Source organism: Morus notabilis, unplaced genomic scaffold (assembly GCF_000414095.1).
Source record: "Morus notabilis unplaced genomic scaffold, ASM41409v2 Scaffold2321, whole genome shotgun sequence".
Taxonomy (NCBI): domain Eukaryota; kingdom Viridiplantae; phylum Streptophyta; class Magnoliopsida; order Rosales; family Moraceae; genus Morus; species Morus notabilis.
The window spans coordinates 14888-37931 of NW_010357700.1; the positions used below are offsets into that span (position 1 = coordinate 14888).

Sequence of the window (23044 nt, forward strand, 5' to 3'; positions counted from 1 at the left end):
CTTGGATTCTTTGATAACCTTTTGTTAAAAACGTCACTGTTTTAGTTTCATTTTGTTAAAACTGTGTAGTTTCTGAAATCTGCATTTCACTGCATCTCTGTCCTTCACAACAATTCTTCGACTCGTCGAGATCTAAAATTGTCGTTTTTGGATAAAGTTAAAATTCAGCCTCTAAAGGCCTCGTTTGGCTAAAAACAGTGGCTACTATTTTTTTTTTCTTTTGCTGTAGCAATGTTGTAGCAATCATTTAATAAGGCTGTAGCAATCCTTTTAAAAATGCTATAGAATTACTGTAGCAATCTTCTAATATTGCTGTAGCAATCTTCTAATATTGCTGTAGCAATCTTTTTGAAAAGGTTTTAGGATTGCTGTAGCAATCTCTTTTAAAATGCTGGAGGATGCTGTATCAAATCTTCTTTTAAAAATGCTGTAGGATGCTGCAGCAAATTTTCTTTTAAAAATGCTGTAGGATGTTGTAGCAAATCTTCTTTTAAAAATGCTGTAGGATTGCTATAGCAATACTGTAGCAACCGCCCCTTTTTTCTATTTCTGAAACTGTGTTTGACAGCCCGTCCGTTTTTGCAAACTGGCTTTAAACTTGTTTTAGAGTTAAAATTGGGTTTTGTCATAGTCATAAAAAATGTTCAAAACATCGAGGGCTATAAGTTCAAGCTTTGAAACATTGAAAAATCTCGCTCTAGGGTTCTTATTTTCGCGTTCAAAGTGACTGAAATTTTTTTTCCTCTAACCGGAAATAAGCAAACTTAAATCAAGCATAATCATACCACATTAAACGAACCTCATAACTCACAAAATTAACATAAAACTCACACACCCTTATTACAACACATCTTCCTCAAGAACCACAAATTTACATCCATAAATCCAAGCTTAAAGTTGGCTAGAAATTAATGGAGAAGAGTTTGAGAACTTACCCTTGAAGAACTCTCTCTCTCCCTTGAAAACCTTTGAACTCCTCTAAGATTTGTTAATGGCTTGGAACTAGAAAGTATAAGGAAATTTAAGGGGAATATTTCTACATTTCAAACTTTACTAAAACATAAAAAAAATTACCCTTAGAGGAATGCTTGACTAGTCTCCTCCTAGAATCCCTTAATCTCCTTCTTCTTCTTCTATGGTGTGCTAGGGGCTCAAGTTTTGGAGAGTGGGAGAAAATATTTGAGAGGAAATGGAGAGTGTGTGGCCGGATTTTTGAGTGGGGAAAAAGCTAGGAGAAAAAAAATGAAGCTTATCCTATGTTGGTTCCTTTTATAGGCACTTGGAAATTATTTTTTTTAACACCAATTCCACTCCATCATTCAACCAAATTTTTGGTTCAAATCCCCCTTTCTTGGCCGGTTTTGGAAGGAGAAAAGAAGAAGCAACTTTGCCATTAATTCCCTTTCAACCACTACCATCACATCACCTTAACATAAAGTCCTCTAGCACACTCCACTAGCTAAATGTTTGGCTCTATTTTTTCATGCATGGCCGGCCAAGTGGAGAAAGAGGGAGAAAAAAAATCTCACCTACCCCATTGTACTCTTGTCCACTTTCTTAAGTTTCCTTTTGAAACTGATAAAAATTATACTGACTATAAGAAAGTAACTTAGCTGACAGGGATTCATTTCCATTTCTGACGGTTCCTTTTTCTACTGCTTATTTACAGTTAAATGTTAAATCCTTGACTGCTTTGGATATCACATTAAATTCTTATTCGCGTAATATCTTGAACTGTTTCCAGTCTTGAAATTAATTCTAGACTGAACAAATTCTAAATTTAACTTTCCTGCGTTAATTCCCGGAAATGATGTTGTTTTTGACGGTGTCAACTCCCGAGTTCACATTGTACCCTTCTACTATGGGCATTTATCTCCTGACTTTAACCTAGCTGTCTGGCAATTAAGGATTTTCTCTTCTTTTAAAATGTCAGTGCGTTTTTTTTATACGCTGCTAACATCATGCTGTGTTTGGAGATTCTTGAAATTAAGATTCTCAAACTATACCTGTACTGAAAATTATTCGGCCTTAAAGTACGGCGAGAATTTATCGATCGAATTTACTTGATTGAAAACATGAACTTAGCATGAAATCTGCTACAGAATTTAGGAATACATATATTAATTCCATAAATCCTTCAGTCACATAATATTTGTCTAAGAAAATCCTTGGCTTAAATACATAAATTTTATTATTTAACGTCTGGGATTTTCTCAGTCATTACAATAAGACTATGATAAGACATCATAATTAAGCATAATCAGCTAATGCATATATATTCATGTGTACTTACAGTTATTTTGTGAGATATCGTTCCTCCTTGCTGAGCAAAAGCTTAATCAGATATGTTCATGCTGTAGGTAAGACACTTATCAGCAATTCTTGAAGGGCAATGGTGAGCGGCAGACGAATTGTGGAGATGGGAATGGATACCACTCACACAGTTATCTTCCGCAGTAAGTTTAAGAAAAATCATGTATATGTCTATATGATTCAAAGATTTCAGGCATGTATGTTTAAAAAGTATACGTACATATGTATGTTAAGAAAACCGAGGCTGTAGCTAACAACCCTAGTTTTGAGTATTTAAGTTTTAGAATGTTGCAATAGTGCATGTAACAAATAAACGAATTTTAAACATGACGATTTAAATAATTGATTTTAAAAGGACTTTAAGATGTACTTGAATTTAAGATTTATCATGAAATCCATTTTTAAAGTCAATTAGATGGCCCGATTGATATGGCTAGTTTTAGAAAGACTTTTAAAGAGTATTTGAAACAAGAGATCAAACGCTGCTCAGTTTGAGGGATATTTATAGAAGATTTTATCTTAATTGAAATTAAGAAAAAATTTTAAGAAATTTAGTGACTTATTCTTTTGAAATTATTATTACGAATTAGGAAATTATTCCTTCTTATATAAAAAAAAAGGAAAAAAAGTGTTCCGTAAATTTTAAGTAAGTACAAGTTAATTTAAGCTATGGTGGCGGCCACCTAGGAGGGTCGTCATAGTGGCTGTATTTGGTAGTAATTTTTAGAGTTTAAAATTAATATTTTAGTTAAAATTTTGTATTTAATAAAAATTATAAAAAGTGATTCTTAAAAAATTTTAAAAAATTTACGCGAAAAGTCTTAAACAACTTAGAACTTTTTATTTTCTTTAAACATTGGAACTTATTATAATAGAAAAAGACACGGCATTTGAAGGGAAGATAGTGGCTACATTTGGTAGTAATTTTTAGAGTCTAAAATTAATATTTTAGCCTGAAATTTGTATTTAAAAAAAAAAAACTATAAAAAGTGATTCTTGAAAAAATTTTAAAAAATTTACACGGAAAGTCTAAAACAACTTGGAACTTTTTTTTTCCTTAAACATTAGAGCTTATTATAATGGAAAAAGACACGGCATTTGGAGGGAAGAGAGTGGCGGTGGCTGCTTTTAGTAGTGATTTTTAGAGTCTAAAATTAATATTTTAGCCAGCCACAGTTGAAAATTGTATTTATAAAAACTATAAAAAGTGAATCTTAAAACATAACAGATCGTGGAACACATGAATGAGCAAGATGAATGCAAAACTTAAATGCAGAAAAATAAAAATAACAGAAAATTTTTTTTTTACAAAAACCAAAAGCTTACTAATTTATTGTTATTTAGTGAGAATGGTAGAATGGAAAATTTGTATCCAAAAAAATGGGTCTTAGCAGGGTTCCAAAAGAAAATTTTTTAAAGGTGAAGATACCGTTTTAATATTATTAAAAATATAAAATACCGCGATATGTTTCACTATAAAGTAAAGTATTAAAATAATTATATCCCTTTTTGTTGTTCTCTCTAATTTTGTCTTTCACTCTTTCATTCTCTCTCTCTAGAATTTGAATCATCTCTCTCTGAAATAATATAGCATTATTTTTTTAATGGCATCACTGAAAATTACTTGTTGTGTGGGAAAATGTGACGGACACCTGGATCAACGGCGTCACGACACGTGGCTATACTTGCTTTCCGCCGAGCACTCAACCACCGACGCTTCGTTCTCCTCAAGATCAGCTATAGAGCCCGAAGATGAAATCCATGATTAGGACGACGACCCCATGAGACGTTGACGGTTGATTCCGCCTGTGTCGAACACGACAAGATCCCTCGACTGCAGAAGAGGTCATTAGGAGGGGCGAGAAAGGTTAAACAACCACTGACGACGAGGGGAACGTCCCTTTTTGACATGATAGGTTACATGCAAAGATAAGAGAAGTCTGACAGCATTAATTGCAAGTTTGCAAACCGCCCCCCCAGGGGACAAAAAAGCATTACGGAGAGAGTCACAGAGCTGTAATAGAAGACTAATTGGTTGAGTGAACAGTACTGATTAGTGGGCTATGTCTGGGCCTAGAGCACTTGAGTGTTCCTACCTATGAAGGAAACCCACCCAGCGAAGGAAGTCCGAGTATAAAAGAAGAAGGACCCCAATAGGAAAGGGGGGAGAAAAATTCAAAAGGAAAAAGAACGAGGGAAAGATAGAAATAACATTCATTGTAAACTATGATCTCTACAAAAGAAATATAATATATACAGTGGATGTAGCTCTGATTTTATAGAGTGAACCACTATAAAATTCTTCTTGCTCATTTACATACAGTTCGTTCAAACATGAAAATACTTAAATCAAACTAGAATCCACACTTTCATTAAACCCACGAGCCGGTAATCCTAAGGGTAACCCCAAGATATTCTGGCGGGTTTATTGTTGACGAAATCCAGCCGTCAACATTACTCTTGGATGAAAGTCAAAGTCCTCAAAAAATCTAAATTTCATCAATACACTTAGATTGCAATCTAAACCATACAATTCAAAATTTCCAGTTCAAATCAAACCAATTCCTACTAGTGGGCAAAACATAATGTTAGCTTGTTACATGGCATGTCAGTAGGATTTCGCAAAGCGTGTCAGTAACCAAAGTAAACAAAAAAAAACAAAAAGAAACAAAGTCTTTTATTTAGTAAAGATTAGTAATCCTAGACTCAACTAAACACTAATAATTCTTATGAAGGTAGTGATTCTAAAGCACAAACCCAGCAAGAGAATTAATTTTTGTTTTTGATTATATTTGTATTTCATTCTGGCCTATTGCCCTTACTTTTTTTTTGGGGGAATTGTCATGGCTATTATCATTTTCATTTTCGTGATTTCATTCCCTCAGCACAATCAAACGTCTCATTTTCATGGTTAACGTTTTTTTTTTTTTTTATTCTTTTTTATCACCACCACATATAGTCCTCTGTTTTGGTCTCTTTTTATTATTATTATTATTATAAATTTGATGTCAATGTTCTTTCGTTTTTTTGTTTTTTTTTTTTTATCAGCAAAAAAAACAAAAAACAAAAAACGAAAGAACATTGACATCAAATTTATAATAATAATAATAATAAAAAGAGACCAAAACAGAGGACTATATGTGGTGGTGATAAAAAAGAAAACGGAGGAAGCAGGAAATGGGAATTTTCAGAGTGAACAACTTAGAAGAATGTTCAATGATTCTTTTCTTGGGCCTTTCCTGCATAAAGTTTTGTGTCGTTTGTGGATACAGGAAAAATAAGCAAAATCCACAATAAACGTAGGCGCAGATAGTTAGTTGATTTGAATAATTCTCTACAGCTAACCAAAAGTGTGAATATTTAGTAATTGTTATGTTTAATTTGTGGGGTATAATTATAAAAGCAGGTACAAATTCATCATCAAATGTGAAAGTGTTGGCCTTTCTTTAACAATCAACCTTTACCTGCGTATAGATGATTCATCATTAGGCATTGTTGTTCTTTTCCCGATACAAAGATGTGTTGGGACTATGAAGCATTTTCGATACTTGAGTAGTCTCTTAAGAATTACTCCCTAATTCTATATTACTGAGAGCAAAATGTTAAACATACAAGAACACACAAGATTTATAGTAGTTCACCCTCAATATGAGAGCTACGCCTACTTTTCTAAAATTCTCTTGATTATAAATATTTGTTTGTAAATATTTGTGTCGTTTGAATTTTAGATTATTTTTGTGTGAATGTTCTCTTGATTATATGTCATGACCGGAAAATTTGTCGAAAGAATTATTGTATAAGATAAAATTTTCTGAAATTCTTTGTATTATTAATATGGATACTTTTATGATAAGTATATCTTGATATTAATATGGAATAATAAATTATAAGCTAAAGCTCAGAAATTTTTGAGATATGATGCAGTTACCGATTTTTAGACTGTATTTAAGAAAGAGACACGAAATGCCGTGTTAAACCCACAAGTAGGCAAACATATGAATATTAAGTTTAAGAAATGAAAAAGAATTGAAAAACATCAATTCTAGGGTTTTAGAAACAATCGAAACAAAGAACAGATGAAAAAGAGGGTTCGGAAGGCCGAACCGAGAAAATTGAGGTTTTCTACAGATTGGGGTTAACCAAGTCAAAATTTATTGACCAAGAGTTGATTAATAAGTCACTCTTGAAAGGATAGTCAAGGTTGAATAAAGTTGACTAAGTTGATCAATAGTCTGAAAAATGTAAATAAAACGCGCACCAAATAGAAATTAAACTGAACCGAAATAAGATAACCACTACAACAATGAATAGTTGAGATTTAAAGTGACTAAATGATTAGAGGGATGAGATTGTGACATGTGGAAAGTAAGAGAAGATGGCCGGCCAACTTAAGGGGGAAGGAATGAGAGATTTTGTTGAATTTTGTAAAAACAAAAAAAAAAAAACCTTAGAAAATACTAAAATTGCATTTTAGTCCCCCTTCTTTTTGGTGGTCGGTTTTTAAAGGAAAAAAATACAAGAAAAATATTCATTTTTCATGCTAAGAACAGAGAGAACTCAGCCAAAGAGAGAGAAAGAAAAAAAATTCACCCAAAGTGAGAAAAACAAGTTTAATCAAAATTGATAAAACTACACCACTAGTTCACATCACTAAGTACTTCTCTTCATTCTCTATTAATGTAAATTTCAGTTTTCTTCTCACTTTTTCTACCTTGGCTGCAATTCTTGGTTATGATAAAATTTGTTTTAATGAGGGATGAAAAGTATTATATATGCCAATCAACTTAAAAATAAATAATTATCCTTTAATTAATAAAAAAAAAACAAAATCGACGAAATTTACAAGAGTGTACCTTTCAATCTCACTGTACTCTCTAATTAACTTAAAATCGTAGGGTAATCGAATTACAAGTGTAAAATCACCAACGTTCCATCAACAAAATCGACGAAAGTCGATGTGCATGTGCCCTCTGTGTAAGGCAATAATTGTTAAGCCACTAATTAGGCTACACCAAGACCTTAGACTCGAGAAACTTTATGGTTCCATCTAGAAACTGCAGAGTCATTAGACTGTTGAAACTCAGCAAATACAAACAACTCAAGGAACTGCGTAGAGATTTAGCGAAGATGATCAATCTAAGATTTGTAGGTACAGCCATAGAGCAAAGCCTCATAGTTCTTGGAACATTGATCATTTGATATATCTCGAAATTTGTTCCTTTTGTGAAAGACCTTCCTGCATTAGAGAGTAAGTGATTGAATGTTAAGAGGTTGCGATTTGGCAATCAAGATCTCTGGTTTGGAATTAGTTGGCAGCAGTCAATTAGAAAATTACCATTTAAATTGAGGATTATCATCCCATTGCATTGACGAATCTGAGAATTGCGAAATGTCCTGCATTGACTGGCAGAAGACTCTCTCAACACCATTGTAGGTTGGCACCTTGGAGCTCACGTCGCATGGTTCATCTACACAAATGTATATGCGGAAATTAGCCAATTTTGCATGTTCAAATCTTAGAGTCTGCCAATATGAAATTAAGAACTCTATATTAGTGCCAGAGAAGAGAAAACAGCAAAAGAGGAAGAATGCACGCAGTCAAATGAATTCCTGAAAACATTTTCATCTCTATATATTACATTGGCATGAAGCTTCACTAGTTCCTTGGCTTTTATTGCAGAGCTTGAGTATTGGCTTTCATCTCTTTGCATTTCAATCAGTCGTTATAACGGTTGGCAAGGCTCGGCAGCAAAAAAATAATAATAATAAAAAAAGAAAAAAAAAAAAATATATATATATATATATATATGTAACAACAGCAGACATGACAATTACATTGAAGATTTACTAAAACAAAACGAAAAACAAAGCTTTATGTGCGCATGTGTGAATGTAGACGTATTGTTGATTATGAATATCAAACCAATTGAAGAAGATAAAATTTATAGGCTGTAGACAAACCTTCTCAGTGTATCGCCCAAGGCGGTGCTATCTGGAGGAAGTGCAACATGATGCTACATGAGATAACCATGACGGGGCTTACATTCAAATCGAAGAAAGTAAAGGAATGAATCAATAGTTCTCAAACACAATTCTAAATCTCTTGTAAAAATTACAGTTCCACAATGGAAATGTTCAGAATACAAGTCTCTCGCTCCTCCAGTTAAAAATTATTATTCAATTTCTTAATAAAACATTGGCATAAAAGAAGCAGAGTATGAATTGAGGAAAGCACCAACATAAATTATTCCCGAACAACAGAACAAAGGCGGCTCGTTTAAGAAGATTCAAAAGTACCTGAAGATGTGGAAAACGAGTGGATACACAGCAGCCACCATCCTAATACCATCAGCCCACAATCCCTAGCACCCCTCAGTGCAAACAAGGACATTCCAAGATATGAAAATATGATAGAGATGAAAGCAGCCCTTCTTGCAACAAAAATTTTGAGCTTAACGGAGATGAGTAGTTGAAATCCCAAGCCGTTCAGGAGTTCTTGGTTTGGAAAGAACTGAAAAAGTTTCTTTATTGCCTTCTATCATCAATGTCACAAAGCTTCCTCATTTAGCACGGATAGAACACGTATTTAAACGTTCCTAGACGTGGAATATCAAACAAATGAGACATTTTCACGGATATTCAACCATATGATCAAAATTGAAAGAGTGCCAGAAACTGCTATCAGAACTAGCAAATGAGAGCAGCATATTTACCTTTCTCAAAAAAAGACTCGTGATGTCATTCTTCACATCTTCCCGGGATTTTTCAAGGTGCCTTTTTAAATAGATACTCAAATCCCGAATTAGACTTGGTATTGTTTTCAACTGGCTTTGGTGGAAGAGTGCTTTTCTCAACTGTTATGCTTTTAGCAGCTGCAATTAGATAAAAAAATCCTCTTAAAAGAAGTAGCCAAAAGAAGCATCTTATTCTCTAAACATTAAGAAAATGAAAACATTGTTTTAACAAGATGAGGAGTGTGATTTCTAAACAATAAGCGTTCTAAACATTTTCATGTCCAAATTACCAAATTTTGATTCCACAAGACTTTGATACACTTCGACAACATATATTCTTGGGAAAAAAAACAAAGTTAAACCACACATAACAAAATAAATAAGTAAATATATAAATAATATGGTTCTAGTTATCGTGCACTCAAAATGTATAACTCAACCTTTGTATTGGTCCATTGCTCTGTATCGGTAATGAAAATAGCCTCTGAACAAATACAGACAAAATAGAAACATATACAGATACAGATTATAAAGTGAAACCTGAAGTAACAACTTATAATTCCATATATATAAGTAAAAGGATAAAAAGAATCTTCTTAAGAAAATGACAAACGAAGCAAAAAAAGACATCAAAGACAAAGGGGACCGAAACAGACGAAGAACCTCATATTCCAAAAAAATTAAAATTAAAATTAAAAAAATTAAAAAAAATAAAAATAAAAAAAGACCAATTATTGATGGAAAGTAATATTATTCAAAAGGAAGGAATTAAATAATAAGAGTTGACTTAAAATGGAAAGCAATAAAGTTGTTCTTCTTAAAATTAGAAATAAAGAGAGAAATGAAAAGTACCTGAAAGATGATTAACCTAAGCGACGCTGACGCCAACTCCAATGATCAATTCTTCCTACGAGAGGACATCTGGAGATACGCAAAGAATCAAGAGAGGACAGCAGCCCCTCGTCAGGCAAGCACTTCAGATTTTTGCAATTCCCAATCAGCAAGTGTTGAAGAGAGCAGAGGTGTTGAAAGCCCATGCGATTCAAGTCTCTAAGCCTTGGAAAACCACGGATCTCGAGAGAAGTGAGAGATGTGGGCAATTGCTCTTCGAGCAAGCTCTGGAGCTTTTCACAATTCGAAAGGACCAGCGTTTTAAGAGAGATGAGCTGCTCAAGTACTCCCTTCCCATTCTCTTCTACTGCTTTGTACTGGAGATTATTGCAGCCCCTAATTTCCAACGTTTCAAGGGAGATGAGGTGTCGAAGGAAGCCATCACCTACGTCTTCAAGGCTTGGAAGGTCTCTGATACGGAGAGAAGTCAGAGAAGCGGGCAACCCAGTTCCTGACAAGCACCGGAGATTTTCGCAATTCCAAATACTCAACTCTTTAAGGGAGGTGAGGTGTTGAAGGCCCTTGCCAAGGTCTTCAAGCTTATTAAGCTCATCTAAATGGAGAGTAGTGAGAGATGTGGGCAGCATCTCTCCCGGAAAGCACTGGAGCTCTTTGCAATTTTGAATTATCAACTCTTCAAGACAAGCGAGGTGTTCAAAGCCCTCCCCATTCAGAACTTGAAGATTCTCAAGGTTCTCAATATAAAGAGAAGTCAGAGTGGTCGGAAGCAATGTCTCTGGAAATTTCATCACATTTTCATAGCGCCCTGAAATCTCTAAGCTTGGAAATTTCATCACATCTTCATAAGAATTAATGCCAAATGCTTTCAAGTTTGATGGAAAGTTACATAACAAGAATTCGGGACAATCTCTTACATCCACTTCTTCAAGAGAAGGTAAATAGTCTGGTAAGCACCCACTTAGCTTGGGACATTTGATAATACGAAGGTGCTCAAGACTAGGGAAGCATCCGCCATCTTCTCGGCCTTCAGGAATTGACCACTCTTGCCACGCTGGCATGTCTTTAAATTTTAAAGATCTTAAAGATCTAAATGGTTTAGTATTGGAAGAACTCTCACCGTAAAATTCAGCACCTATTCTTTCCACACCGCGGCAGTTATAAATTTCGAGACTTTGGAGAGAAGGTAGCTGACCAAATGGTGGCAACAAACAACAGTGGTGACAATTGAGTAGATACACAGTAACCATGTTAGCATATGAATGATGACCTACCCAATTAGAGAATGTTTCGCCTCCATAACCCTCTATACGAAGCTCCTTCACATTTGTGTGAGGTTGGAGTGCATCAAGAACTTCTCCATGTCTTGTTGACTCATTAGCGGCATCATTGGAGCTCCAAAGGTAGACTAGCTTGTTGAGATACCTTTTATCCTTTAAGTTAGCCTCCAAAACATCCTCAACGACCTCAACATTTTCAAGCTTACGGATTTCAAGTTCTCCGGACAAGTAAGGCAACCCTCCTAACTCCTTAATGCTAGAGCCACGCCTTTTGCACAAAACAAAGTAGCGTAGTGTTTGCAAGTCTTTCATATTGCGCATCATAGGCGGCATCTCCTCCAGTGGTACGCCTTCAATTTCAAGATGGCGCAAATTGACTAGGTTTCCCATGTCGTTTGGCAACTGAGTTAGTCGTATGCACTGCGATAATCGCAAAGTCTGCAAATAATACAATCTACAGAGCGTATTGGGTATCTCTTCGGTCATATAATTCCGTGATAAATCCAAATACCGCAAATGCTTTAAATTGCCAATTGAGTCTGGCAATATTCTGATCCCTGATAGGGATAGACAAAGAGCTCTTAAGCATCCTCCAATAGATAGCAGTCGTTCCAATTGTGGCATGCTAATTGAGCATGCCAGCTGATAGGGTGATCCTGATCGTACGCAAGTGCGGAGACTCTTAGCCAAAGATAAACCTACAAAACTCTCCAAGTCCTTCATTTTGGAGCATGAAACATGGCGAGTCTTGGCAGAAAATTTAGCTTTGTCACCGTCATCCAACCTACAAGAAAATTCACCTGATACAAATATTGCTAAATCATGTGTGAGGTCATGCATTAAGATGGTCAATTTATCCTTACTCAATGGATGGAACAACGACCTTGATATCAGATCTTGAAAGTACTCATTCCCTACATCCTCAATTCTTTTCCCTCTCTTTCCAGATTGCAAAAGACCTTCCGCCATCCATAGCCGTATTATTTCATCCTTTCTAAATTCATGCATTTCATAATCCTTAGGAAATATCGAGCAGTAAGCAAAGCATTTCTTTAGATGTGAAGGTAGATAATGATAGCTCAACCACAGAGAAGGCAAAATGTTGTTACTCTGATTTTCTTGCAACTGCAACTCCCATATGTCACTATTGAGGATCTCTCTCCATTCTTCGGGATCCACCACCGAGCGCAAGAGACCAGCAAGAGACTTAACCGCTAAAGGAACACCTTTGCACTTTTTGACAATATTTCTGCCAATGGCATGTAGCTCTTGATACGCCTCTGACCTTGCACCATTAATAAACACATGCTCCTCAAATAACTTCCAACAATCATCATCAGATACTTCCCCAAGGTGATGTGTAGGCACATTTCCCATCCTCTTTGTGACGATATCACTACGTGTTGTCACAATGATCCCGCTTCCATTGGCTCCGGATTGGAAAGAACTCAGTAAGGCCTCCCAATGCTCATAGTTCTCGGTCCATACATCATCCAGAACAAAGAGAAACCTCTTGCCGCTCAATGACTCCTTTAACTCGCATTGAAGTTGATAGAGGCCCTCAGTTTCACGTTTTCGCGAGGTAATCTCTTGAAGAATTTTTTTAGCTATTACAGAAATCTCAGATTCATCAGAAACAGTAACCCACGATCTGATATCAAAATGATTCTTGACACTTATGTCCTCATATACTAGCTGAGCAAGGGTGGTCTTGCCGATGCCACCCATGCCCACAACGGGAATCACAGATATCTTGTTCTCGCTACTACTACCACTATCGGGAAGCAATAGCTTCATGATTTTCTCCTTATCATCATTCCTTCCATAGACACGAGATTCATCAGCCAAAGGAGCAGGTAATCTTTGAGAACGCCTATTAATGACACCTTCTTTTAAACCAAGTGCATCTTTTTGTTTAACAATATGCTTCAGCCTATCAAGGATCTCCTCTATCTTGCGCTCTATAGCTTCATCAAACGTATCAAAACAAGCAAGAAAAGATTGGAGCTTCTTACGTACTGATTTGCTTCTTGGTTTAGCTTTCTTCTGCTCATACTCCAAAGTCCGATAGTTGATCTCGTCGAGCACATCTTCAGCCTCATAAATGGTTTCCTTGAGCTCGAAAAGCCACTCACTGACATCCGGGTTTGTGAGTTGCTTCTCCTCAGCATCAACCAACACTTGGTTAGCCGACCACATCAAAGTCTTCAGTTTCTGCAGCAGCCCTTGGTTCACCTTCAGTCCTCGAAAGAAGCCCCGCAGATCTCGAGAATCAAGCTTGTTAAACAGTGTCTGAAACAGAGAAGAGAGCAAAGCTCCTCCAACAAGTTCAGCAGCCATGTTTTTGGTCGATATTGCAGTTACAGAGACAAGAGAAGAAAGGAAAGAAGGAAAAGTATGGTGAGTTCTCAATTGCAGCTTACAAGCAGGGGAAGAGAAAGGAAAGTCTTGGTCAACAGAAAAAAGGGTGGAAGGCACTGAAAAGAAAAAAAGTGGATCCAAAGTCACCTAACAAATACAGCATTTGAGGGGAAAAAAGTGAAGCGAAGACACGGCATGTGAGGGGAAAAAGAGAAAAAGTCACAGCTAGCACAAGGGGAAGTGGGCCATTGGCTTAAGTTTGGTAGTGTTTAGTATTTTATTTTGTTATTGCAATTTTGGTGTGTTTTATTAATTATTAGATTAAATTATGTTAGTTTATCAATTCATTTTAAAAGTTTAAGGGGTTATTTTTTTGTTTAAAAAACTCAAAAAAATACAATTCGAGTTCTAACTTTATTCAAGTTTATGTTCTTTTAAGTTTCAATTTTATTCAATTTTACTCAACTTTATTCAAATTACAACTTTAACTCAAGTTATAACTCAAATTTAACTCAAAAATTACACTCAAATTACTCTCCAAAAGAACATCCCCTAAGTTTTTTAAAAGGTATATCAACAATAGTTTTATATTTTAATACTCTTTCTCAGGTGTGGGCTAGATAATGGGCAATCATGTAAATAAATTAATTAGAAAGTCTAACACGTGAATATTTAAATTTGAGATATATTAAAGACTCAACACACGATGAATATTTAAATAGGAATAAAAAATATAATTACGGAAGTTTAAACTCAGAACCTCTCGCTCTAATACCATATTAGTATACTAATCCATTCTAAAAGTTAATAATTAAACCTTCAAAAATAGATACATAGTAAAAAAGGGAAAAATAAAAAATAAAAAAAACAAAAAATGATTACTTCTTAGCTCTTGTCTCTCTAAAGAGATTCAGAGCCAGCCCTAGAGGATTGAAATCGAAATTTCTATGCGCAAATTACTCTCATTCGCTTAGAATTTGAACACGAACATGAATGGTGTGCTATCAAGTATCAACTATCAAAGAAGTCAAGAAGACAAGAGATTCGAGTGAAGAAAAAGTTTACCAGCAGTCGATGGCCGACGGCGGCACTAACCAGGGGGCGGCGGCGGCGGCTTAGGGTACGAGAGAACTGAGAAAGTGAGAATTTGAGGGGGGGGAGACGGAGAGAGCTGAATGAAAATGATGCGAGGTTTTAATATTTTTGAGTTATTACTATTTAGTCCCTATACTTTGAGTGCAATCACAATTTGACCCGTAAATTTTTAATTTTAAAATATTACTCCTTCAACTTTCAATTTTTAATAGTTTTAGTCCTTAATACTATGAACAATTTCTAATATTTAACATTAATAATCATATTTTTATCGCACTAAAAATTTAGATAAATAGTTATATTAAGAACAATATATTATAATTTTGTTACGGGTTTTAATATTAATAATAACTGTTTCTATAAAATTTTAAGTTATTATAGACTTGGCTATCTTCCTTTAATTTCATTAATTATTGTCAATTTACTATCAGAGATTAAAATGATCAAAAAATTAAAAAGGATTAATATGTCAAAATTTAAAATTTAAAAACCAAAATGTTTCATCAGCTAATCATATACATTTAGATTCGAAAAGTTTAGCAAATTTTTTCCTATCTAAATGTATACAAAACTTTTTTTTTTCAACATTTTTTAGCTTCTATTTTTTCCAACTTTCACTTGATCATATATTAAATTATCATATAGAAACAATAGGTTTTAAGGGAAGTATTCTTGTAGTTTTTCAGTAAAATTCTCTAGATATTTTCACCAACATCAATCTTTTAATAAGATAGTGGCTTCTCATCCTTTAATGGGCTCAAGACAGAGAGCTAGACTGAACTCACATAACAATAACGTTGGGCATATGCTACTCCCATTCCTCTCATTCTGAAGTAGGGGTGTGCCAAAAAAAAATGTAAACCGCTCTAACTGCCCAATCCACTCATTATAGGCAGGTCCATGTCACAATCCGTCTATTTTTAAGCAGCGCACTAATAGACGGGCAGTTGCATAATTTTACTGACAGTGATCAAAACTATTAAAAAACAGAAATTTAGGGACTACGTCCCTGTTTTATAAATATACTTGAACCCATGATTCTGATTAAAGTGTTTTTTATCTAACAAATAATTTGAATTTATAAATTTCTTCTCTTACAAAATTTCTGTCAATAAATCAAAATCACTAACTTGAACATGTGAACTAAACGGATACTTTAAATATGCCAAGTTAAAAGTCAAAACCCAAATTATCATTATGCTCAAAGTTCATGGACTAACACAGCTAATAGCCCTATATTTTAATTGCAATGACTATTTCAATATGTGGGAGGCCACACCCCATGTGGGAGAGCCATAATTTCAGCTGACTAGCTGAAACATTATGAACATCGAGATCTGCGGTAGTTCTTCAGGGGTGCAAATGTACCTAAAGCGAGACTATGAGCGATTGTTGTTGTGAGGTCTAATTCCTAGAGAAACGACAAGGAGAATTGATTACAACATGTCGTCTGCTGTTTTGGTTGTTCAGTCACTTGCCAAAACGCAGTGTAGTATTAGAAGAACCACTCAGAGTGTGACGCGTGGCTCAGCAACAGTCGGTTGAGAGAGAACTCTAGTATATACAACTGTTTCCTCGGCAGATGGGATTATTTCGTGAAAAGTTCTTCTTCCTCTGCTATGGTTTTTTCTAGAGAGAGAAACAAGAGAGAGAAAATGGGTAAAGTTGAGAGATCTGGGTATATTGTGTACTGGAAAAAATCTGGGTAAGGGTGTGATTTACTCACTGGGCATTTTTCCTAAGATCCATGGTTGTGGTTGAATCTCTGATGTATAGTTTCTAGTTCTTGGTTGTTTCCTCTTGTAACCTCTGAGAGAGGTGAGATTTGAGGGTGTAATCGATTCTCTGTTAGTGGAAGGGTTTCTCGCAAGTGAGCCCAACGGGAATTTAGGATTCGTAGAATCCAAACCTCGGTAAAATCTTTCTGTGTTCTTTTCTTTAAAAGTATTCTTGTGTGTCAGTGAATCTTCGAGCTGGTGTTAGGATCTTTCTAACAATGGTATCAGAGCCTTGGTTTTAAGGCGTGAATCAAAAGTTTGAGCTCGAAGATCAAGATTCCAGATTTTGAAGAAGTCACCGTAGATCCAAAGGAGCTATGGTCTCGATGAAGTTTGAACTTGAAAAGTTTGATGGCTCGGGTGACTTTGGACTCTGGAGAAAGAAAATGAGGGCAATCTTGGTTCAACAGAAGGTTGCTAATAAGGCACTCGGGGATATGAAAGATTTCCCGATTTTGGAATAAAGATTGTGGATCATATGTTTTGTTTCCCGATTTTATGTAATAGTAAAATGACTCTTTTGTTTGGAAGAAATTCTTTTACCTATGCTTGTTGTGATTCTTGTTACTACTTAAATTGATGAGTTCATGCTTTGCGAGAAAAGATAATTTTATGTTTTGGATCAATTGGACAGATTGCATGCGACAATGGAGCTGTTGAACTAGTATGCTTGGACAGCGAGAGCTGGGAGACTCTAAGTGATGATTCCCAACTGGAAAGGGTAAGATGAAAATATGAATGATCCTGGATTGGTATATACTTGTGGTCCTTGATCCACGTTATATGATTGTGATACCACACTGCAGTGTTGGAAGCTATAGCTGAGTTATAAAAAGAATCTGTTTTCAACTAACTTTCAATTTTATTTGTATTAGTTTGAGAGCTAATAAAACCAAAATCTTAAAAACTACCTATCTTTGTCGCAGCTTTCTTGCTACAACTAACGTCCATACCTTAGATATTTCAATATTTCTAAGCAGAAGATGAAACTAGAAAACTCCAATTTTCTCATGGCAGTTGGAAAACACCATTATGTGGAATGCGAAAAACATTACTTTGCTAGAAGAATGGCAACTAGTTGGCATTGAGAAACCCAAACAAGAGCGAGTTAGTTGGCTTCTCAAGGATGAAGTCTCCAATGTCCAAGTTGTTGCAGTGGTAGGAATGGGAGGGTTAGGCAAAACCACTCTTGTAAATCAAGTCTATAGAGATGACGAAGTCAAGCAACGATTCCAACACCGTGCTTGGATTACTGTTTCCCAATCATTCGATCTACGGGAGGTTCTTGTAAAAATAGTTGAACAACTCCTAAGAGGGATCGCACAGCCAATTCCGAATGAAACATATTCCAAGGATATACTTTCTCTGAAGCAAGACATAATTTGTTTCCTTGGTGATAAGAAGTACTTGATTGTCTTGGATGATCTATGGAGTGTGGACTCATGGGATGATCTCAAAAACGCATTTGTCTCGTTTGTTTTACAAAATGTCGTTCCTTAATGAATTGCCATGCAATATTTGATGTGTCGTTTTTGGTTTGATTGTTGTCGTTTCTAATTTAATGCTGGATTTTATGATGTTATCGTTTTTTACATGTGCCCCTATTCTCTAGCAGGTAGTTTACATAGTTGTTTTGAATAAAATTTTACTACGAACAAAACTCTAAAATAGTGGTTATTTATTAGTTAATCAGAAATAAATTAATGCTGGCTTTTATGATGTCAAGGCCTCGTTTTGTTTTGTTATGGAAATGTCTTTTGCGTTTTTTGATGTACTTCTTTTGGAAGCGTTCCTAAAATAGTGGTTATTCATTAATTAATCAGAAATAAATTAAAATTGAATTCATAAATCTCAACCAAATAAATCTAAAACAATAAAAAAAATAAACTCAAATCTGATTGACAAAATCTCATGAACACAACACATTTGCTCAAAACAACTCGGATGAAATAAAATCATCACAAAGATTTCTGGTTGTAGATATTCAGAACATTAGCATATATGTCCAAATTACTAAATACCAACTTTGATCATTTCACAAAGATTTTAGTACTACTTAATAATAAACAAAATACCATGAGTAGAAAGAAACAGTACTTTATTTATATACAAACGCCATTTTCAGAAGAAAAAAAAAAAAAAAAAAAACAACTGAGATAAAGATAATAAAGATCAGTTTTAGTAAAAAAAAAATAGTAAAAACACACGCCTGATGAAAAGGATTGAGAAAAGTGACGGTAGAACAAGGGGCAATGCCACAACTTCAGGAGCTATGGTTGGAAGACTGCAAACTATTAGAGGAAGTTCCATCGGGTGTTGAATTTCTAGCTTGCCTGAATGAACTTCATATCATCAATATGGGTGATCAGTTACTGTCAAAGCTGGATCCAAGCAGTCAAGATTCAGACTTTTTAAGAGTCGAGCACGTGCCAATGGTTTACATCGGTTCGCGAGACGCGGAGGGGCTGCATACCACAAAATTATCTTGAAATATAAAATTTGGGAGGTAAGAATTGTATGGTAAATGTATTATCATTTCTGGTTTACTATTTCTATTAGCGTTTTAACGTCGTCTCTGGTGTTTTTTATTATAATTTCCATTTTCTTTATTACAATCTGTTTCTATTACATGTATTATCATTCTCAGTGAAGTTTCCGCTAATCGAATTCTTGATTGGCAGGGATCAGAAATCCTTCAGAATGCATTGCCGGTGTTGGAGATTTGCAACAGTTTAGTTCATTTTCATTGTTCGATGCACGTGCTTCAAAAAGATTGTTTCAAGTGTCTGGCTTATATGTATTCAATCTGTGACAATGTTTGTATAATTTCCTTTCAACTTTTTTTTCGTTTGTTTGTTTTTGTGAGAGTGGAGTCTGTTGTTTAACTTTCTCGTGTTTCACGTGCCTCTGTTGTTTGGCATTGACTTTGTCTGTTTTTGCTGATTTAGCTTTCTCAACAAAAATAATATTCGTCTGAAAGAAAAATGACAAACTATTGAGATAATTATTTTTCCATTGTTTAGAGCGTAGATTTTAAGTTAAAAGTGAAATATTATGTCTTTCGATTGAATTGTTTGTTGTTATGAGCTGAATTGAAAATTTGAGGATAGAATATATGACATTGATGATTTAGGCTCTTGGATTTGATCTGTGTTTAGGCTTAGAATTTTCAGGACGAAATTCATTTAAGGAGAATTGTAACCTCTGTTTTTTTTTTTTTTTTTTTTTTTTATAACGTATCATTATCTAATAGCGGGCCTATTTTAAATTTCAGTGATATTTTTATGAAATATGAGTATAAAGATGCATTTTTATGCATTTTGAAATTTTCAAAATATTTACATTTTGACCTTTTATTTTAAGAAAATTAAAAATTTACCTTTTATTAAAAATATTTGCAAAAAGGCTCTGTTTTTAATTGTCTGCTTTGATTCGTCGTACCACTAAATAAATTATTTTCCTATATTTTATTACTGTTGCCGACAAACATATATATATATATATAAGGCATATTAAATCTGCCTGACCGATCGTTCAATAATTATAGGCCGTCGGATTAAAATCATTGCCTCCTTCCCCTAATCAACACCAAGAACCTTTAGAGCCCTCCTCCGAGTCCCTCCCCATCTCCATCATCGCCGACAACAGAGCCTCCCTCATGATCCCCACCCGCCCCATCGAGTTCATCCACCAACCCCTCCATTTTCCGCGAATTCTTCCCCGCCGGCGCTGGGTTTCAGCCCCACATCAAGCTCGGCGACGCGTTCTTCGAGAGAGCCGAGCTGAAGATGGCGATGGGCCGCCGCGGGAAGGTCGAATCGGCGATCGGGGACTTGGATCGGGCGGTGGAGCTTAGTCCGGAGAACGCTAGGGCTTTTTGCTTGCTTGAAGAGTGCTACGAGGCGAAGAAGATGGAGGCCGAGGTCAGGAAGGCGTACGAGGACGCGTTGAGGATCGAGCCCGAATTGGCCCTGGCTCGGGAGGCTCTGGATCGGTTGGTGAGCTCTTCTTAGTCAATCACGTACAATTTCTTAACTTTTTTTTGTTTTTGAGGTTTTTACTTGTTGTAGAGTTATATAGAAGTTGATTATCGACTTCTTTTTGTAGTGAATGTGGTAATGGTGATGATAATAATGTTGTAATATTTCAAGGAATGGAATTTCTTTACTAGTTAATATGCTGAGAATCAAATTCTGATGTTTATATGGTAAAACTAATTGTTTGCAATAGGCATGACAAGAACAATCTAACAGGTAAGCATGGCAACCAAAATGGCAAATGTTGAAAAAGCAGAAGAGCTCCTAGAAAAGCTTCGCAGTGCGTCTTGGGATGCTGTAGTTCAAGGTGGGGTATTCAATATTTATGAACATGACATATAAATAGTGCAAGTTTATTGAATAATTTTGAAAATATAATCTTTATAGTAATTCATCTTCTGTTGAATAATTCTGTAAATTATTCAACAATTATTGCTTTTTGTGTTTTTCTGTGGTATTCAACTAGTTTCATTTCCAAACCTCTTAGAATTCTGTTTGTCTTGAGCAACTCGTGTAAATCAAACCAGACTTGAAACTAATTGTGTCCAATACAATCGCTTTACTTTGGAAACTATTAAAAAAGAAGAAGTCCTGTCAAAGTTAATAATTCTTGATCGAAGAAAATCATTTACTTTGGAAAATACGCTGAAGGTTTGATTGCATCTTTCATCCTTTAAGATATGGAAGACCTTAAGGATTTCTCCAAGAAGCAAGGTGCATCAGAAGCTGATGACTTGAACCATTGGGACATTAGCTTTTGGAGTGAGAGGCTTCGTGAGTCAAAATATCAATGAGGTCAGATCCCTCCCGTTATCATGTGCAAATCCATGTCTATGCAATTTCTTATAATTTATTCCACTTTCTGGATATTGTAATTAGCTTTGTGCATTTTGTATGGACGCAATATTTAAAATTTGGCTCTCTCTTTATTTATTTATCTTTTTTCTTTTGATAGCACGAGTTACCATGAAAAAGAAAATTACAGTATAAATTATTATTACTATTATTATTATTTTGTATCTAAACCTTTTTTTTTCTCTCTCTTTCTTAGCTATATTCTTTTTTATGGTCATTTATCTTTTGATTTTGGAATTCAACTAAGGCTTTTAGCGACCTATGCTTATGGCTTCTTATACTGCAGGAAGAATTACGTCCTTATTTCTCCTTGCCAAAGGTTATGGATGGCCTTTTCAACCTTGCCAAGACACTTTTTGGAATTGAAATTAAACCGGCTAATGGTCTGGCTCCAGTATGTATTTCAACTGCTCCAACTTTGATTTGTTTTGTTTATTTCACTAAATGTTGATGTGTTTTTTAATGCAAACAGAAATAATAGTTTAAACATATGATTATTCTTTGTAGGTGTGGAATAAGGATGTTAGATTCTACTGCGTCAAAGATTCTTCAGCTAACCCTATTGCATACTTCTATTTTGATCCTTATACTCGACCCTCAGAGAAAAGGGGAGGTGCATGGATGGATGAGGTTGTTTCTCGTAGTCGTGTTTTGTCACGGAATGGTACATCTGCACGGTTGTCTGTGGCCCACATGTTCGTAGTCGTGTTTCTCGTAGTCGTGTTTTGTCAAATTCTGATGTTTATATGTTCGTACTGGATTTTTGGGTGTGAATGTGCTTTGAAGTTTGAATCTTTGGAAGTGATATTGGAATCTTTTTCATGTTTGGATTGGAGGAAAATGCAGTAGCTATCTATTTTGAGGTACATCACTTTCTTGTTGCGTATGTTGGTTCAGAGAAAGTTTTATTTCCTTTTTGTCATTCAGAATTCAGAAGAGCTTTTAATGCAGTCAAATGTGTCTTAACTGCTAGACTACACTAATATAAGCATGTTAAACATCTAATCTAATTAGATAAAAACTAAACTGATATCGTCATTGAAGTCTTGATGTTTTTATTTGAAAGTATCATGGCATTCTAGATTCGGAAAGTTTTCAGTTTTGTTGGACAACTCTGTTCTACAGCTTGGCGTATGACTTTGGGTCCAAGTAGGAAAACGTCACTATAATTTCAGACTAATAATCTGTCAAGAATGTTGTTTTCTTTTCTCTTCTAGTACTAGTTAACTCTAAACTAACAATTCCTTCTTTCATGGGATTATCAAGCTCTTGAATTTATTTCATGTCTGGTTCCCTCTCTGAGAGCATTCAGTGGCCTTGTGAAGTGGTGTTTTTCACAAATTAGTAATTAGTAAGGTAAAAAATAATGTCACAAATTGTAGTACTGTCATGGTTTTATATTATCTATAAATAATGTCACAAATTGTAGTACTGTGATGGTTTTATATTATCTATAAGCCGAATTGGAAACTCGGAAGAGTTTGATCTTCCTGGTCATCTTTATCCTCCTCCGTTTCATAACAGGCCCAAATGTCCCATCTGTCTCACAAGTCTCACCACGTATAAAAATTAGCAAAGCTACCTCTAATGTAGCTTCCAACATTCAGCGCAATCCATTTTGAAAACGTTTTTCACATTTTTTGAGGAGTAAAAAATGAAAACAGTCTGAAGATTACGTTTGGAGCAGCATCCAACCAAAAACAAAACTGAAAATGTTTTTTCTCTTTCTCTTAAAAATTCAC

The 23044-nt window shown here is 35.1% G+C and overlaps 3 protein-coding genes across 11 annotated transcripts in view; 2 read left to right on the plus strand and 1 right to left on the minus strand.

The window, feature by feature from the left end:
- LOC21411406 (putative disease resistance RPP13-like protein 1) overlaps window positions 1–14683 on the minus strand; it is a 28986-nt gene extending 14303 nt beyond the window's left edge. The window contains exons 1-8 of one of the 4 annotated variants that reach the window (XM_024175316.1): window positions 14603–14683; window positions 11171–13653; window positions 9900–11086; window positions 9027–9185; window positions 8611–8909; window positions 8275–8327; window positions 7649–7781; window positions 7167–7549 (exon numbers count right to left, since the gene is read on the minus strand). In XM_024175316.1, the coding sequence (XP_024031084.1) occupies window positions 9911–11086; window positions 11171–13516 (3522 nt within the window). In that variant the 5' untranslated portion in view covers window positions 13517–13653; window positions 14603–14683 and the 3' untranslated portion in view covers window positions 7167–7549; window positions 7649–7781; window positions 8275–8327; ... (1 more) ...; window positions 9027–9185; window positions 9900–9910. Of the gene's footprint in view, window positions 1–7166; window positions 7550–7648; window positions 7782–8274; window positions 8328–8610; window positions 8910–9026; window positions 9186–9899; window positions 13832–14602 lie in introns of those variants that run through there. The other 3 variants (XM_024175308.1, XM_024175314.1, XM_024175310.1) reach the window with 3 other exon arrangements.
- Window positions 14684–16560: 1877 nt separating this feature from the next.
- LOC21385095 (disease resistance RPP13-like protein 4) lies at window positions 16561–18060 on the plus strand. Of its 2 annotated transcripts, none has more exons than XR_002903542.1 (3): window positions 16561–16823; window positions 17045–17131; window positions 17337–18060. XR_002903542.1 is itself a non-coding variant. In XM_010090736.2 (3 exons), exons 1-3 carry the CDS (start codon window positions 16728–16730, stop codon window positions 17908–17910), a joined length of 666 nt encoding a protein of 221 aa, XP_010089038.1. In that variant the 5' UTR covers window positions 16561–16727; the 3' UTR covers window positions 17911–18060. The 2 variants fall into 2 exon arrangements, 1 of the variants encoding a protein (XP_010089038.1); XM_010090736.2 differs by having other exon boundaries at window positions 17428–18060.
- Window positions 18061–19953: 1893 nt separating this feature from the next.
- On the plus strand, window positions 19954–22143 carry LOC21385097 (probable cytosolic oligopeptidase A). Of its 5 annotated transcripts, none has more exons than XR_002903538.1 (5): window positions 19954–20431; window positions 20641–20754; window positions 21126–21242; window positions 21589–21696; window positions 21810–22143. XR_002903538.1 is itself a non-coding variant. In XM_024175291.1 (5 exons), exons 1-3 carry the CDS (start codon window positions 20199–20201, stop codon window positions 21239–21241), a joined length of 417 nt encoding a protein of 138 aa, XP_024031059.1. In that variant the 5' UTR covers window positions 19954–20198; the 3' UTR covers window position 21242; window positions 21589–21696; window positions 21810–22143. The 5 variants fall into 5 exon arrangements, 1 of the variants encoding a protein (XP_024031059.1); XR_002903540.1 differs by having other exon boundaries at window positions 20664–20754; XR_002903537.1 differs by having other exon boundaries at window positions 19954–20408.
- Window positions 22144–23044: the final 901 nt, after the last annotated feature.

What these genes read in the sequence shown, in the direction of transcription:
- LOC21385095 (XM_010090736.2), top strand. Translation starts at nt 16,728, where the DNA reads ATGGTCTCGATGAAGTTTGAACTTGAAAAGTTTGATGGCTCGGGTGAC. An exon ending in CAATCTTGGTTCAACAGAAG is followed by an intron (nt 16,824 to 17,044) that starts GTTGCTAATAAG and finishes TCAATTGGACAG; the next exon opens with ATTGCATGCGACAATGGAGC. An exon ending in ATGATTCCCAACTGGAAAGG is followed by an intron (nt 17,132 to 17,427) that starts GTAAGATGAAAA and finishes TTCTCATGGCAG; the next exon opens with TTGGAAAACACCATTATGTG.
- LOC21385097 (XM_024175291.1), top strand. Translation starts at nt 20,199, where the DNA reads ATGGCGATGGGCCGCCGCGGGAAGGTCGAATCGGCGATCGGGGACTTG. An exon ending in GGGAGGCTCTGGATCGGTTG is followed by an intron (nt 20,409 to 20,663) that starts GTGAGCTCTTCT and finishes ACAATCTAACAG; the next exon opens with GTAAGCATGGCAACCAAAAT. An exon ending in TTGGGATGCTGTAGTTCAAG is followed by an intron (nt 20,755 to 21,125) that starts GTGGGGTATTCA and finishes TCATCCTTTAAG; the next exon opens with ATATGGAAGACCTTAAGGAT.